We start from the raw sequence: 17,692 nt of genomic DNA, 5'->3' as shown, positions 1-17,692 counted from the left end.
ATAAATACACCCTTAGGGTCCTAAATAATTTCAAACTAACATAGAGAAACTAAGTGTGAAAGTTGTTGGTAAAAGCAATAAAGACTTCGGGTAAATAGCTACACTTTCCATCCCATCACTCTCTACAAGTATCTGTAAATCTATAGTCATCATCCTGATCTTACCCAGTGGCTTTTGAGGCCAGAGCAGAACTTCGTGACAATCTGGCATTGACTTCAATGATACAGTATTCCATTGTGGTAGGATGAAGAGCAAATTGAATATTGCATTCCCCCACAATGCCCAAGTGGCGAACGACATTGACTGAAGTACGTCTCAACATCTGAAATTCTGCATTGGAGAGTGTCTGGGCAGGAGCCACAACAACTGAATCACCTACACAACCAAGAAGCACCTGTTATTCGATAGCATTTCTGAGTAGCCAATAAAATAACTCAACCATATATCTTTGTGATATTAGACAAAGATGTCAACAGACTATTAAGAAAACATATTCTCTTTAGGTTACACATACAAGGCACTTGTAGCAGTTTATATCTTCAGTCTTTCCATCTCTAGTCACTGTCCATTCTACCTACAAACAAATTACAAATCACTAGCTCAATTTTCTCTCCCATGTTATAAGTATATTTTCCCTCATCTTTATATGACTACATATTTTGAAAAAATTACCAGTTCTCCCTGTTTTCCTATTGCCACAGAATGCCTTTTAACATAGGTCACATAACCAACTTTACAGCAAATCTACTGGATACCCAAAAAGGTCAAGCTAAATTTTTTTGACCTTCCATAACATTTGACATAATCAAAACCTACATTTTATGAACTATATTCTTGCTTTCAACTTCAATTGTTTTCTTTATATCATGGACTTACCATGACTTTGTTTTACTACTTTATTTCTACTCCTGTTTCTTAAAATTCAACTTTGAAATTCTAATCCCTAAAACCTAGAAATAAGATTTTATATCTTTTCTTTGTGTGTGTGTGAGGGGCTTTTTGTTGTTTTTTTTTGGGGGGGGGCACACAGGCAACTCTCAGACTTACTACTGGCTCTGCAATCAGAAATTACTTCTGGATGGCTCAGGGGACCATATATGATGCTGCAGATTGAACCCAGTTTGGCCACAGGCAAGGCAAAAAAAACCCATCCTCTGTGCTACCACTCCAACCCCTAGATTTTTTTATTCTGTGACATTAAAACCTGACCAATTTTCCTCCCAGAGAAACCTACTTTTATCATGTGCCTTTTTCTCATTTACTTTGTGATCAACACAACTATCTGCTTTAAACCTTCTTAATCTCACTTCTTACTTCTCACTGAAATGCCAACTCTTCAAGTCTTCTAGAATGCCTTCATACTATTACTTATACTTGATCTTCTACTAAAATAAAATCAGGATAATAATACCTATTTTATATCACGTGGTTTTTGTAAAGATAAAATTAATCTAGAGATATTTTCAATATAATAAAATATCATATATGTATTAATTTTTAGAACCACGTATTCAGGAATATTTTTTCAAATAATTTACATTTTGTAAAGGAAGCCATGAGTCAGAAAGATTATACAGAAGGCACCACTATAATTCCTGGAAAATTTTTTGCCTACCTGTGTGAACACCCATGGCATCAACATTTTCCATGTTACAGACAGTGACACAATTGTCATCAGCATCTCGGACAACTTCATATTCAATTTCTTTCCACCCTGTCACTGATCTTTCCACCAGAACCTGGTTGGTCATTGCAAAGGCCTAAGAATTAGATAACAAAAGGTGTGAAAATGAGAAAGGGTGTGGATTTAAACACAGACATCAAGGGAACTGCCGTGACCTAAATTCAGGTCAGTACTGAAATCTCAAGCTCAGTCACAATCCACCCCTCTGCTCTAGAAGCCACAATATGTCAGAAAAATCAGTGAGGGAGGTAGGAATAGCATCCTGCAGTGAATATACTTGATTTACATTATTGAGGCTTGCCAGTCAAAATGCTGATATGACATTAAATCAAACTAATTTAGGAAAAAGAGAAAATAATTGAGCAATCAAGCAAAGGGAAATGAAATTATTTCAGCAGTTAGGCTTCTGTGAAATCCAAAAATGAGATAAGTGCGAATAAATATGGAAAAATAAATCTAAAGACTCTGGCTTTTTCTAAAATAGCTGAGGGTGCTTTGTATAGTGACACACACAATAGAAGTCAGTTAATGTTGATGAGGAAAAGAAAGGAGATGATTATAGCTGTAAACAATTAGCCAAGATGTCACAAGAAACTTGGGAATTAGAGTATCATTTGCAACTATTATTATAGTTAATCACTGCCTAAGTGCTTGAGTCATATATCACGTATGCCTATTAAACATATATGAGTTGGTATAATTATCATTTCATATTTATTGAGTACCACCGGTGTTAATAGCATACTGAACTCAAAAAATTCAAGAATTTATTTCTGATCTTAGGATATTTGATGACTAAAAATTCAAGACAGATATCCTTTTGTCTTATTCATCTTTGATTTTCAACAATAATGAAAAGAAGAAAAAGCAGATAAAGATTTTTTAAGTTATTATCAGGATGCGTAGTGAAATAAAAACTTAAAATAAAGTTTATTCATGATGTGTCTCAACACTATTTTTTAATCTCAGTCAACAAGACAAGATCCAACTTGTGCAACTGAAAATGTAACACGTTTTTCCCCTAGCTGTCCGTGAGGAGATTTAAAGTGGCTAGAAAAGTCTGTAGTTACAATTTAATAATGATTAATTAGCCATTAAAATTGCCTGCTAAAAGAAGAAATCTGAGAATAAATGAGCAAGGATTAACGAAAGACTTTGCATTCAAATAAAATTGCTTATTTGAGCCAAGAACAACAGAAATCATCTTTATTTGATTCCTTACTTTCTCTTTTTCTTTCAAGTTTCATATTTTTATACAGAATTTTATTTAGGGACCTGGATGCATTTTTCTCTCTGCTTTCTCCACCTTCTTTCTTTCTTTTAAGTTTCATATTTTTATACAGAATTTCATTTAGGAACCTGGATGCATTCTTTTCTTCTGAGAGTAGAGTATGGGCAAAAGTTCTCTGTGCTCATTAGCTTTTTTTTTAGTTAACTTCTAGTTTATATTTCGGACTATCAATGTTCTCAAGAATCTCTCTTAAATTATTAAGAAAAATGTATTAAGAAATTTGGCAAAGTGTCTTAGGCCGAAAATATTTAAATATTAGCTTTATTTATATGTGCATACAATACTTAGAGTTCACTAACATGTGATACTGAGCAACTTAAGTATTATATATTCCATACCTAGAATTGGGAAAAAAGGGCCCGGGCGGTGGCGCTAAAGGTAAGGTACCTGCCTTGCCTGCGCTAACCTTGGACGGACCGCGGTTCGATCCCCCGGTGTCCCATATGGTCCCCCAAGCCAGGAGCAACTTCTGAGCACATAGCCAGGAGTAACCCCTGAGCGTTACTGGGTGTGGCCCAAAAACCAAAAAAAAAAAAAAAAAGAATTGGGAAAAAAACTAATATACTTAATGCAACTTGGCATAGAAATGTCATATTACTTCTACAAATAATGTGCTGGCATCGAGATGTTATGTAACTTCTATAAATAACGAAATAATAAAAGATTATACTTTTTTAAAAACATTAAAATACAGTTAATCATTTTGAGTATTTTTAAAAGTTTATGTAAAGCAGAGAAAGGTGGAATTGGGATAGTCATAACATTAAAATCATAGACTATATAATAATATGAACTTTTAGATAAAATGACCATCACTTTGCCTAGGACTACCTAAGTTAACTATGTGTTGCATGTAAATAATTGTACTGCATTTTCAGTTCAAAGGTTATATATTTTGGGCAACACTTTCAGATAATATAGAGTGATTCAAAACAGTGAGAAGAAAGTATTTGCAAGCTACATAGTTTTCTATCATTGAAAGTCTACATTAATTTCAGTTACAGTTTTCTTGGTTGCTCAGGAACTGGGCTGTGAAAATGCATACCTTTGTGCTGAGGTCCACTAAGGTCTCCTTATTTGGGCAGATACCTGAGCCAAGACCACCCAGAGCATAGGCAGAACGAATCATTACAGGGTAGCCAATTGTATCTGCAGCCTTCAAAGCATCCTCAATCTATCAACAAGAACAATGACAACATTTTAGAAGTTGATATTCTAGCAGAAAAGAAGACATTCATCTATCTGGAGAGAATACAAGAAAGTTCAGTATTCCATCAATACCTTCTGAAAAGCAAATGTTCTTAAACATTTAGGTAAATATTTGTGAACTTCCAAAAGTATATCATGAAGATTTTGGGTGGTAAATTTTACTTTGCCATATTAAAAAAATCCAAGACCAAAGCAGAAATAATTATCACTTTAAAAATTGGAACTGTGTTGAGTTTTACTTTCTAATTTACATTAAGTCTTTACCTCTGAATCTCATAAGTTTTGTACTGCTAAAGCTAATTTGGTATTACTACAACCAGATATTAGTAATACTATATAGAAAAAGGTTTTCATTTTCCAAGTGCAGTTATAGAACAGTCCCAGAAGTTTGTTTTTTTTTTAAATATGCAGAATACAACATATGGTGGCTATATTTTTCTGTCATGGAATATTATTACACTACCAATGGGAATGTAATTACACCTTTCCATATGCCTGTGTCTCATCCTGAGGAAACAAGGACATAATTAAATCTGGCAATAAAGAATAAATGTATGGCAGGAGGTTTCCAAAAGTTCCGTCAAGCTATCTTGGGATTATTCCTGATTGGCATCAGTGTAGCACACTGTATGTGCTTGATAGTAGTCTTTTCTGAAAAATACATCGTTCATTTTCCATTGACTAAGCACTAAGTTCTTTTTACCAAAGGAATTGCCTATTTCTAAATGGAAAACTTACATGAAAAACTGCCTTCAGTATCTTCCACTCCCCTAAGTATATCAGAAATTATCTTGGGGCAAAAATGAATACAAGTAGAGTTTTTCTCAGTGCCTGATAATAGCCTTATAATAGGCATAGCATCCAACAAAAATGATTAAGAGAATACATGATTGAGGTGGGGGCTCACCTGGTGGTAATCAAGCTACTTCTAGCTCCACATTCAAGAATTAATCCTGAAAGGCTCTAGGAATTATATGATATGCCAGAGATTGACCTGGATAGGTGGCGTGTAATAGAGTTCTCTACCTGCTATATTATAGCTCAGTAGCTTTATTTTTTAGATAATTTAATTTTAATATTTATTCCATTCTAATTAAAAAAATTAAAACCAGTTATTTCCCATTCATAGATCATTCACATGACTCACAACTGTGACTAATTCCAGGAAGAGGTAAAAATTACTTTGGCATGGGAATATGTTAGAAACACTGAAATTTAGTAATATTACAACTACTAATGAAATAATACCTCTCTGGTCTCATCTTATCTTTTCATAAATAAAACATTGTAATTTATCCCCAATATTTAGTATTGAATGAATTAACTAAAAGCATTTTTGTGGTATTAACACTTTGGGAAGGAAATATATGCAAGTATAATCAAACAATTTTATATAATATAATATAATAATAATATAATATAATAAATAGAATAATATAATAAATATAGAATAATATATATTTTGGCATGACAAATCATTCTCCTAGATGACAAAAAGAACTTTGTTTTTCCAGGAAAAAAATATTCCTTACTGTTTCCACTGCAAAGCTAGGAGCAATCTTTTCATTAATCTCATTTAGTTTGTCTGAGAATAGTTGCCTGTCTTCTGTGGCCATAATGGATTCAACTGAAGTTCCCAGGACTTTCACACCATATTCCTTGAGCACACCTCTCTTGAATAATTCCACTCCTATGAAAGAACCAAGGATAGTCCATTTTTTAAAATATCAAACTCTTATGCCATTTTTAACAGCTATCTAGATAGAACAGTTTAGGTTTTAGCCATACATAATTTTGCCTCCCAGGGTTATTATGGTTCTACAATAATGTAGTGCTTATGGTTTAAAAGTTATAAAAATTCTCATTTTTCTTAATGAAAATTATTTATATATTACTTACTTTATATCTTTCTTCAAGGTAATATTCTCCATAATAAAAAGAGCATATTAAGCATCATAGGAGTATATTGAATTTTACATTTTCATATGTTCCCTCAAGAGAGTTTTATTTAGATAATCCCAGTAATATGGGTACCTATCTGGGTTATAAATTATCAAGTCATGCTCTTTTTTTTTTTTTTTTTTTTGGTTTTGGGGCCACACCCAGTGCCGCTCAGGGATTGCTCCTGGCTATGCACTCAGAAATCGCTCCTGGCCTGGGGGACCATATGGGGACAACTGGGGATAGAATTAAGGTCCATCCTAGTTAGTGCCTAGCAAGGCAAAGGCCCTACTGCTCGTGTCACCGCTCTGGCTTCTACTAACTTCATCTAAATGTGGCTAAGGTTTTTTTGTTTATATTTGTTAAATAAATATATTACCAGCTACTTCATTTAACTCTCTAAAATCCTTTTCACAGTCTAGTCTCAAATATCTGAAGCATTTTTAAGCTAACAGAGCATTGGTACCAGCAAATTTGTAAAAGAAATGGTATATAAACTCATCTATGTTGTCATAAAAATATAGATAAAATTAAGAGAGTAATTTAAAAACTTAATACACATGTACATATACAAATACACATAAAAACAAGTGACTTCACTGATGGTACTAATCAAAGGAAAAGCTCATTTCTATATGAAGTAACTATTATACAAGTAATTCATACATTATCAAAATATTCAATAATATATAATAAGCACATTTCCACAATAATTCTCTAAGTATAACAGAGAAAAAAGTTATCTTGGGACAGAATAAAAATAATCAAAACTGACTTAGCTACCCTGGAGCATTAAAGCTAGGATTTTTGTCCCTTGGCTCTTCTCTGAAATAAGCTAGTAATATTCATTATATGACATTTTCAGGTGTCTGTTTACTCACTGCTTTCTAATACATTAGAGGAAAGCTTTGATGAAAACAAAGAGCAAAATTGTTAGAGGGGTTCAAAGCACCACAGCAAAAATTATATATGAGTGCATGGGCCAATGTTCTGCAATTAAACTTAAAAGAACTCACCACAGTTAAGAGCTGTTTGGCCACCCATACCAAGAATTAGCCCATCTGGTCGTTCTGCCTTAATGACTTCTGTGACAAACTGAGGTGTAATGGGGAGAAAGTAGACGGCATCTGCTTGCTTTAAGCCCACTTCATTGGTCTGCACCGATGCAATGTTTGGGTTCATCAGGACAGTTTTGACATTTTCTTCCTGAAAGAACAAGATACAGGTCTCAAGAAGAGAATGGCTATTTTTAAATGCTTTAGGTTAGTGATGAGCAAAATGTTTAGGCTATTCTGAAGCTCTAGTGATCAGTAACTGGACTTACGAATAATCGACAAAGGGAAATAAAAGTTTGGTTAAAACAAGTATAGAAGTTTCTGAAAATAAAATTATCCAGTAAGGACAGGCTTCTTCAATGTCTTGACACTGAAAGTAACAAGAATTTTAATAACTTGATTATGCATGCATGCATAAACACTATAAATTTTATAGTTCATCAGATCTTAAGAGTATAAAATTGTCAAAATATTATAAATTTTACAACACAATCAACCCTAAAAGAATAAAATATTCCAATTTTTAAATAAGTAAAGTATAAACTAGAACTAGAGGCAACAGAAATCATATTTATCAGAGAACAACAATGAGGAGAAGCTTAAAAAATAAGGTATTGTGTTCCTTCTTGCTAGAAGCACAGACAACCTTCTGCTAGTTTCTTTCTTTTATTCAGATTTTATGTCAGCTATAGTGCTTTAACAAAAAAGTGAACTACTATTTGCACATAATAAGAAAATAACCATATGGCAAAAATAAATTGTGTGTATAGAGAGATTCATAGCCCTATCCATGTCTAATATCTGAAAAAACTTCCAAAAGAATTCTTATGAAAGCTGCTAATGACTTTGTAAGGCAGGTTGTAGGTGATATTTAGCAAAATAATTATTATTAAGTATACCTTGGTAGTTCTTATTACTTTACCAATTAGCTTGTCAATTTTTAATATTTAAAAATCAACAATATATTAAGATAAAAGTATAAATAACCTTCTTTAAAGCCCTACAGATATATTTTAAGGGACAATCAATATAAAACTAAATATACTCCATGGTACATTAAATTCTAATCATATTTAAAAACTATATGCCTTTTACTAATTCTTTTTCTGCAGAGACTATGAGAAATGCGAACACATTGCAGGTGAAGATATTGGGAGTCAACAAAATTAAATGTCAGTAAAGATCATATAACTGATAAGTGGAAAAATTAAGATTGTTCTAAATCTAATGACTCAAACCCTATAGGCACAATAAGCAAATGCACTTAGAAGATGAATTAGAATTTACTAAGTAGAAAAATAAAAACATATCATTGACAGAAATCATAGAACTTTTTATTTTTATAGAAAAATTACCAAGAGTCTTAAATTGAATTTTCCAACCAAAATGTTAAACTTAGATCAAGGTTACTTCCCTGTTCTGGTAATTAAACTTTTGGATGTTAAAACAAAGGATGAGAAAGATGATTAGGTAGAAGTTCTTTCTCTATTAATTTTCCTTCCAGCCTACCCAAAGAAGTATGTAATTATTTTTCTCTGTGCCATACAATGAAAGTAGCTATTTTAATAAAACCAATATATAAGAAAAGAGCCCATAAAGCCTGTGGTTAGTTATTATTAGTGTTAAACTTTAAAAAGTTTGCAACTACTTTTATAAAATAAACTTTTTTTCTAATAGACTACTAGCTACAATGCATGTGCCATTTAAATTTTTGACATTTAACTCACAGATGCATTTCTTTTAGCCTTTCAATGAATTATAATAGTGTATTAATAATTTCTATTACTAAGCTAAAGTACATAACTTCCCCAATAGATAAGAAGCACATAAAAATATAAGTTATGAAAATATTAATTCCTTATAAAACTTCCAAATATATCCATTAAAAACACCATAGTATGCTTGTTGAATATATTTTAAACCCTAAACACAGATTATGCTATAACCGATTTAAATTGAGCATTTTAAATTATTAATCTAAAGAGAAATCATAATAGAGTGGAGGAAGCACACTTTTAAAAAGTACACAGAAAGCAAGTGTGCATGTGTATACACCCATGCATGATAAATATAAAAAAATTAAAACAAACTGTATGAAGATCAGATATTTTAAAAGGGTCATGTTTCACAATATTTTTTATGATACATCAGTGGAAAATCTTTGCAGATAGAATAGTGAATAAAACAGCAAATGAAAAAGAAAGATTTGTGCTATTTCCCTTATCTTAATCTCCTGTCATCTTCCCTGCATTGTTCTCTACCATAAAGGCCTGGTTAACCCAGCAAAGAGAACCCTGAAAAGCCAGAGACAAGGTCACAGACAACTCACCATTCTTCTGGATGGCCTGTCTGATTGAAACTATCCAGGGAAATAAGGACTCTAAAGGGAAGCCATATTTGCTCTTCAAAAGAAATACCTTACATACATAGTGGTATTTTTTGTAACAGTTTGTTTTCCTTTGAGGATTGGGGATATCTTCAGACAATGTGAAGAAAGAGGGCTTCTTCCTAAATTATGTATCAAATTGTGTTTTCTACTTGAAAATTCAGCCATACCATTAAGGTCATCCAATCCAAGTCACAGATAGAGAAATCGGGTGCTCTGGATACAGTAATAATGTCTAACTTGAACAAGAGACAATGCTTTTTTTTGCTCACCCAACTCAAATCAACCAAAGATGCCTGAAGCATCCTATAGAAAATTTGAAGTAGGTTAGAGCACTACAGTTGTTGCTATGCCCTTTCTTCATACAGAACGCTAGTATAGCTTGAAAGTTCATTGCCTGAAGGACTCTCTATATGTGATTTTATATGTTTTTTAAATACAAATAGAGAATAAAATAGATGATTGGGGAAATCAATAGAGTCTTTTTAATTTACACATGAGCACATCTAAGGAACTTGAAAGATCCTCTCTCTAACCAAATTCCTCTAACATAAGATGTGTAAAGAATATCTTAGGAAATTAATTATAGTGACTTTGAAAAGTAGTAGCCATAAATCTAAATTTGAAGATACTAATTATACTCATTAGAGAGTATACTAATTCTAGCAAAGATCATATTCTCTCACCTTCATGGCTTTTACAGCTTGAGATCCTGAGTAATCAAATTCACCTGCCTGACCAATGGACAGACCTCCTGATCCTAGGATAAGGACCTTCGAAACCTATAAACAAAAAGAAATTAACATTTCTTTGAGAATCAGAGTGGTGAAAATAAGACATATTAAGAGAAAAAAATAAACTATATTATCCAGTTATCTTTGTAAGTATAATGGTTTGAAAAATGTACATTTATTGTGGGAAATGACTAAAAATATAAACACACTGAATGGTAAAGCAGTTCTCAAAGAATGAGATTATTTTTCCTTTTTATCAATTATATATAATTTTTGAAGTGTTCAATATTTTATCTAATAATATAGTAATATATAAAATAACTATAAAATGAACATGTAAAGAAATATATATTATTTATGTGTGTATTTAGGTAAGAATTTCCTTGAGGGGCTGAAGCGACAGCACAGTGGTAGGACATTTGCCTTGCATGTGGCTGACCTAGGACATATCTGGGTTTGATATCCATGATCCAAAATGGTCTCCAAAGTGGGAATGATTTCTGAACACATAGTCAGGAGTAACCCTTGAGGTGTGTGGCTTAAAAATTAGGTGTGGCCTAAAAACCCAAAAAATAAAATAAAAAGAACCTCCTTGAAAGTCATTTGACCAAATATGTTATTACATGCTGTTAAATCTATGTAATAATGTATGAGTTTTTTATACTCAAAAAATTAGTTAAAATACAAACAATAATCTGATCTTCCATAAACAAAAAAAGAACACAAGAGGCCAGGAGAGAGGTACATTGCATTTTACTCTTATTTTAGAGTTCAGCTTCAAAAATATTTCAGAAAATGTAATACAAAAAGATTATGTCCTGGCAACAGTTGAAAAATCTATAAATTATATATATTATTTAAACTAATCAGACTATTGTTTATTTTTAGCCAAAACTGCCATGTTCTTCAGAGTAGAAATATGTTCTCGGAGTCTACATATGATTTAGAAACTTGTTTCCACAAATATTTAGTTGGGTAGACAACTAAAGAATGTTGGATAGACAGGGTAGAGTTGAGTAGGCAATAATAATAATAATAATAATAATAATAATAATAATAATAATAATAAGGGATCTCAAAGTATAACTTTCCTTTAACCATTAAAATTGAGGTGTTTTTGATGATCATAATTTGATATTATAAAAAGTATCTATAGGGGTACAGGGGCTTAGTAGAGTATGTAGAAAGCTTGCTTTGCATGCTGCCACAAAAATATAATCTTTGACAACACATGTGGTTCCACCAGAACCCATCGGGGATGATCCCTGGCCTGAACCATAAGTCAACTCTGAGCACCCAAGGGTATGACCCAAAATTTTAAAAATTTTGTAAAGCACATGCCTTATTGCTACTGAGAATTCAATTTAATTTCAATTTGTCTTTGTTTTAATCTTCACTCAAAAACTTGTCTTTCATATATTCTTTCTAAATCAACTTACTGTTTTATGTTTATATTTAAAACACCCTATTTAATTAGTAAAAATTTTTCACACAAGAAACAGTATGACAATAATATCCAGCGACAATAGAGATAAGGGTCAGGAAGTCCAACCTAGAGTAGAAAGTTTAAAGAGTTGTGAGTGCAGTTAGAGTAAAGAAGGGTCTACTATGACACTATGACAATGATCGTTGGAAGGGTCCGATGCTAAAAGTGTGGAGAAAGTGGCATGCAAGGCAATCCACTATTAATAATAATACAAAACACAGTGTCAAAAAGGAAAATGACAGTGAAAGAGAGTGGGGGAGAGAGAGAGAGAGAGAGAGAGAGAGAGAGAGAGAGAGAGAGAGAGAGAGAGAGAGAGAGAGAGAGAGAGAGAGAGAGGCAGGCAAAAGGCCTGCTCCAGAAACAGGCAGGGATGGGAGGTGGGAGGGAAGCAGAGGCATTTGATGGCAGGAAGGGTTCATTGGTGGTGAACATTAATGACTGAGACCCAACAATGAATAATTTTGTAACCACAGGACTTACAATTAATAAAAAGTTAACATACAAATTTTAAACAGACATATTTCTAAAACTTAGATAAAATTGTGTGAATGCATGTGTTGCCTAACCATGAAGAAAATTAATAGAATCATGTCAATTTGACATTAATAAAATAAGTATCTAAGTTGAAACTATATTAATCACTATTAATTTACTTCTCAGAAGTAAAATTATATTCCTCTAATAATGTTGAATAACAATTCTAGGTTTTGTGAATTTTTAAGAATATCTTTATCATTAATGACTATAAGTCTGACTAGGATCTCAAACATAGAATTGTGGTTTATTAATATAATGTATCAAATATAAAAATATGTATAATAATAATGAGTTGATATTGTATAATAATAATGCTTTGATGATAGCATATCAAATATAACAAAAAATAAAACTATTAGAAATATACTAGAATAAACTTTAACAGGTATGGTTAATGTCTCAAACCATCATTAAGAGCAGAATAAATCATTATAAGCTATAAAAGATAGGTCAACATAGTATTTTCAATTATATTTCATTAAAATAATTTTAAGTCACTTATAAGTAAATACGGTAGATAAAATTTGAAATCATAAATAAAAATGTAAGTCCACTCATACTAACCTCAATTCGAGATGCAACAAGGGCTGGCTTTGGTAGCACTGATGTAACAGTCGTTCCTTTCCCCTTCTTTATCAGTGAGAAAAAGGAATCAAAGAGGTACTAGGAATAAATACAATTAATCAGTTAGAAACCAAAAGTCATATGGTTGCCAGATAAAATACCTAATTTCCATTTAAATTAGGCTTCAAATTAGTAAAATTTATTTTCATATATGTTTTTATAAGTAATATTTAGTGTTTGCTTTTTGACATAGTTAGCAAAATGAAATGTTTTCTTAGAAGTTTGGTCAAGAAATCATGTTATTTGCTACTATGTGGGGGGAATTAGAAGGCATTATTATGTTGAATGAAAAAGGAAAAATACACAGAATGGTCTCTCTCACAGGTGGGATATAAAGAAACATAGAATACAACAAATATTCAAAGGCAACAGAAACTGTAACGTGTTCTAAAGAACAGAGCTTATCACTGGCAGAGGGTGAGAGTGACTTTGAGACAATGAAACAAAGTAAATGGAAGCTGATACTTTAGCTGGGGGAACTTGGTATGTGTAACTTATTATTATCAATACAATAAATCATAGTGATTCAAATATATTTTTCAAGATTGATCAAATAAACTTTTTAAGGGACTCACCCAAAAAAAAAGAGATTCACCGTAAGTACTATTTTGATAATAGAGACAATAAAAAGTTCAAGTAATGCCTTCTGAGACTGTCTTTTTAATCCTTTACTCTAAATAATTTTCTTTTAATAAATATTCTAATAATACAAAACTGAAATCATGTTACCTAAATACAATTACCTAGAATAACAAAATTAGGATTTAGGCATTCTAAAATCAAAAATAATTGAGTATTAAATATTATAATAGAGCTATCAGCTCTGTAATAGGAATTTATTAATACATTTATTTATATTGTTAAGCTAGATGTGACAAATGTCAACAAAAAAGTATTTTGCAGAAATTTGGCAAAAATTGATTAAGTGGTAATAAAAATATTACATAATTATTTCAATGTGACTAATCTGAAGTACTAATGCAAGAAAATAATTCTGAACACTACCAGTAATAACAACCCCCAAGCTCAGAGCTGGGACTAACCCTGAACATCACCAGGTGTGACCTAACCCCTACCCCTCAAAGAAATCCACTAGTTTTTAAAAAAGGTATTTTTCTAAAAGTATTGGAGGTCTTCACTACTATATCTGGTAGCATTTGTCAGTGATCCAATCAAAGGAGTTACTTGGATGTCAAGGCAAGTGTTCTGCCCTTAATGCTATCTCTCTGGCCCCAATGCTTATTTTTTATCAATTAAAATATCAGTTGAAAATTTATTATGTATGCATGAAAATAGACATATAATATTGCATCTAATTATTTTAATTTCTGTACATAGGTGAAATCATACAGTAGTTAATTATTAAAATTTTACCTTTATTGGTTTATTTTTTAATCACTCTATTTTCCTTTTTTTAAGTGTGTGGAGCATGCAATACAGAGAAAACTTATTATGTCCCTTCTAAGGGAGTAGAATAGGAAATGGAAGAGAAACTGGAGACATTAATGGAAGAAAAGTCATACTAGCATTAGAACATGATAGAACTGAAACAACAGAATTAACAACTGTAAATCTCATGTATTAAGAAAAGATGTAAAGAAAAATACTGGTGTCATAAAGACAGTTAAGGGATAAAGCAGTCAAGTTCACAAAGTGAAATTCTTACTCTCCTAATTTTACAGTGATGTGTTTTTCTGAGAGGAACTACAGACTAAAAGGAATTGTCAAAATTGCTGCCAGAAGCCCAAAGGCAACAAGAGAGGGAAAGACACACCAGACTCAAGACTTTTTGTGTGCCAATCTTATTTGGAATAATTTATTTAAATAACAAACTAATAGCTCCCTCTCTACAAATTAAAAGGTTAAAACATTAAAACTGAAAACAAAGCCCCTCTAAGTATAATTTATGGTTCAGAAGTCACATGATAGATATTTGTGTGCATGCATGTAATCTTCCTGCTCACTTGCCTCTCTTCCTTCTCCAGCTCCTGTTTATTCTACCTTCATGACTATACAACTCACTGCCAATAGGATTTTTATGAAGTCACAGATGGGAGATTAAAATTTCATTTGAGTTATGAAAACTGGAAAGCAAGGGGGAATTAATTTGCATAGTACAAAAATTTTAAATTTTAGAACTAAATATATTAGATTAATGACTTAAATAAATATAGCATGGCATAGGGTTCCTTAAGAGCTTTCTCACTTTAAGTTTTAAAAATATAGAAATCCCCCCATGATATTCATAGAATAATGTTAATAAAAAATTTATGTGATCAAAGCACTCATCTTGAGAATGCTCTGGACCAAGATGGACTAGAGTTTTTGGTTTTTTGAGTTTCTGATTTTAGGGACTTCACAGGCCTCATATCTCCAACATACCTCAGTGTCTGTTGGTCCTGGGCTGACCTCTGGGTGGAACTGAACTCCAAAGAAGGGCTTGCTTTCATGCATTATTCCCTAACCAAATGAGAAAGAAGTGATTATTTCTGTAATATGAGTATCAATGTAACTGTACAGTATTTAATGAACAGAAAAATTCAAATTTTGAAAATCAAATTACATGTGAAGAACATTCTAAAAATCTAACAGGACTGAAAAAATATGCCTTAAAATTTTCAGTAGGATCTTGCTTCTTAATAAAAAAACAGTCAGTTTTTACTATAACCTGTTGGTTCCCTCTAAATTTCACTCAGAGATAATTCTGGGTCTGGAGAGAGAACAGAGAAGGTATGGTGCTTGAAGGACATAAAGTAAACCTGACTTCAATTACCAATGCCCCATAAGGCACCCCTGATCCCTGCAAATAGTGATCCCTGTACACAGAACTAGAAGTACAAGAACTAAGCACAACTTATTGTGATTCACACACACATACACACACACACACACACACACACACACACACACACACACAAGAAACCTAATGAATTCCAGGGAAGGAGAGATATTATAGCAGGTAAGGCATTTGCTTTGCACATGGCCTACACAGATTTGATCCTCAGCACTGCATATTGCTCCCCAAGCTCACTCTTCCCCAGGAATGATTTCTAAATGTAGAGAGCTAGGAGAATTCCTAAGAATTCCTAAGCACCTCCTGGATGTAGCCAAAACAGAACAAAAAATTAAAAACAAGAATTCCACTTATCTTTAGTTTTTTCTAATCTTCAATTCCTAAATCACTTATCCACTGCTTTTCTCAAAAACTATTCAATGCTAAGGGTATTCCAACAATCCATATAAACTAGGCCCAAGGAGATTTGACTCTTTAGCAACAAATGTGCATAACAATTATCAAACAGGGCAACATAATTAACCAACTGATGAAAAAGTAAGACAAATAGACTTAAAAGCAGTTATACCCCCAAAAGTAACTTATAAAACTGGCCCACTATACACATTTTTGTACCCCTCAAAATAAAATAACAGATTACAGAATAAAAAGCTCTGAATTTCTCATCATCAACTAAACAGGTTTATTAAGAGTTCCTACCTCATTTGTTTGATCATTGACATTCACAAAAAGTGGTTTCCAGCCAGCCGGGAGAGTACTGTCCAAGGCATAGCCATGATTTTGAGCAGTAATGAAAGCCTGTCTGTTAGTGACATTCAGAACAGGCTGGTTTTGTCCCCTGGAGAAAAAGAATAGGAAAAGAAAGAGAAGTGAAGACTATAAACACATTAACTGTGAAACAGTGAACAAGGAAAGCCTATTAAAATGTGAACTTTCCACTTGCTTAGTGAAAATTACTCTACGAGAAAAGTCACAGATTGTTAATCCTAGTAATTTCAGCAACAAGAATGAATTCAAGAAGCTTTGTTGTGTGTTAAATACCAGACCTATTAAAGTTCCATAATCTGTTTTAGAAAATGGGGAACTGTATTCATAACCAAAAAAGTTGAGAATTTCAAACTAGCTTAACGGGGGAAGATATGTTAGAGGACATTTATTTAAGGGATCAACAGTGAATTTAAAACCAGTACAGAATTTATGGAGGATACTTAGGAGATGAGTGATTAATCCTAAATCATTTTAAATTATACTTCACATGGAGAGTAGGATGTGAGGGTGAGTCTGAATAAATTAACACTATTTGGGGTAAAGAATTAAAACCCAAAGATGAAATTTTTTCAGTCTTTAAATCATAGTCTTAAGATAGTGTCAGTTGTTCTGAAGTCAAACTTAAACTCTGAACAACTTCCCTTGGAATATCCTTTGAAAACTATAACCTCACTTTATATCAAGGGATGGAAAATGTCTTTAATCTTTAGTAAAGTGTTTGTTATAGTTTGCCTTTTAACAATGTAATACAAGTGGGATCAGGTAGTCAGAAAACTGTGAACCCTGTATGATTATCCATTTGTTTTGAAGAAAATTGCATATACTTTTCTAAGTCTTTTGTAGTTTACTACTAATAGTATTTCAGATTAAGTTCAACCTGTAAGAAGCATAACAGATTTTTTTACCTGTTGGCCATGGGCATCTTGTATGTTTTGGCACCAGCTGCCAATCCTGTTATTAAATTTCCTGTGCTGATTCCGAACAATGGTTCCGTGCGACTCTCCAAGACCTAAACCAGGGGAAATTTTTGTTAAACCCACAAGAATATCTCAAAAGATGCTGCTTCTGCAGGGATAAAAAGAAGCATCCATTTCTCTTAAATAATGTGCCAAAGATAAAAGTAACTGATTATAAAGGTATAAATGAACATGATTGATAAAGTTAAGCATTGGCATTCAATAAA

General features: G+C 32.4%; 1 protein-coding gene and 1 non-coding gene across 2 annotated transcripts in view; one reads left to right on the top strand and one right to left on the bottom strand.

Annotated features, from left to right (window-relative positions):
* CPS1 (carbamoyl-phosphate synthase 1) overlaps positions 1-17,692 on the bottom strand; it is a 115,837-nt gene that overhangs the window by 64,490 nt on the left and 33,655 nt on the right. Inside the window, exons 9-18 of the mRNA XM_049784127.1 lie at positions 17,415-17,518; positions 16,441-16,579; positions 15,330-15,407; positions 12,888-12,986; positions 10,253-10,348; positions 7,142-7,331; positions 5,717-5,874; positions 4,021-4,149; positions 1,616-1,760; positions 165-375 (exon numbers count right to left, since the gene is read on the bottom strand). Coding sequence (XP_049640084.1) covers positions 165-375; positions 1,616-1,760; positions 4,021-4,149; positions 5,717-5,874; positions 7,142-7,331; positions 10,253-10,348; positions 12,888-12,986; positions 15,330-15,407; positions 16,441-16,579; positions 17,415-17,518 — 1,349 coding nt within the window. The remainder of the gene's footprint in view (positions 1-164; positions 376-1,615; positions 1,761-4,020; positions 4,150-5,716; positions 5,875-7,141; positions 7,332-10,252; positions 10,349-12,887; positions 12,987-15,329; positions 15,408-16,440; positions 16,580-17,414; positions 17,519-17,692) is intronic.
* On the top strand, positions 8,560-8,693 carry LOC126030594 (small nucleolar RNA SNORA36 family). The gene has a single exon (XR_007503143.1). It is a non-coding gene; the product is annotated as a small nucleolar RNA SNORA36 family (small nucleolar RNA).

Source organism: Suncus etruscus, chromosome 1 (assembly GCF_024139225.1).
Source record: "Suncus etruscus isolate mSunEtr1 chromosome 1, mSunEtr1.pri.cur, whole genome shotgun sequence".
Taxonomy (NCBI): domain Eukaryota; kingdom Metazoa; phylum Chordata; class Mammalia; order Eulipotyphla; family Soricidae; genus Suncus; species Suncus etruscus.
Note: the sequence above shows the minus strand (reverse complement) of the source record. Positions and strands in the feature narration are given on the sequence as shown.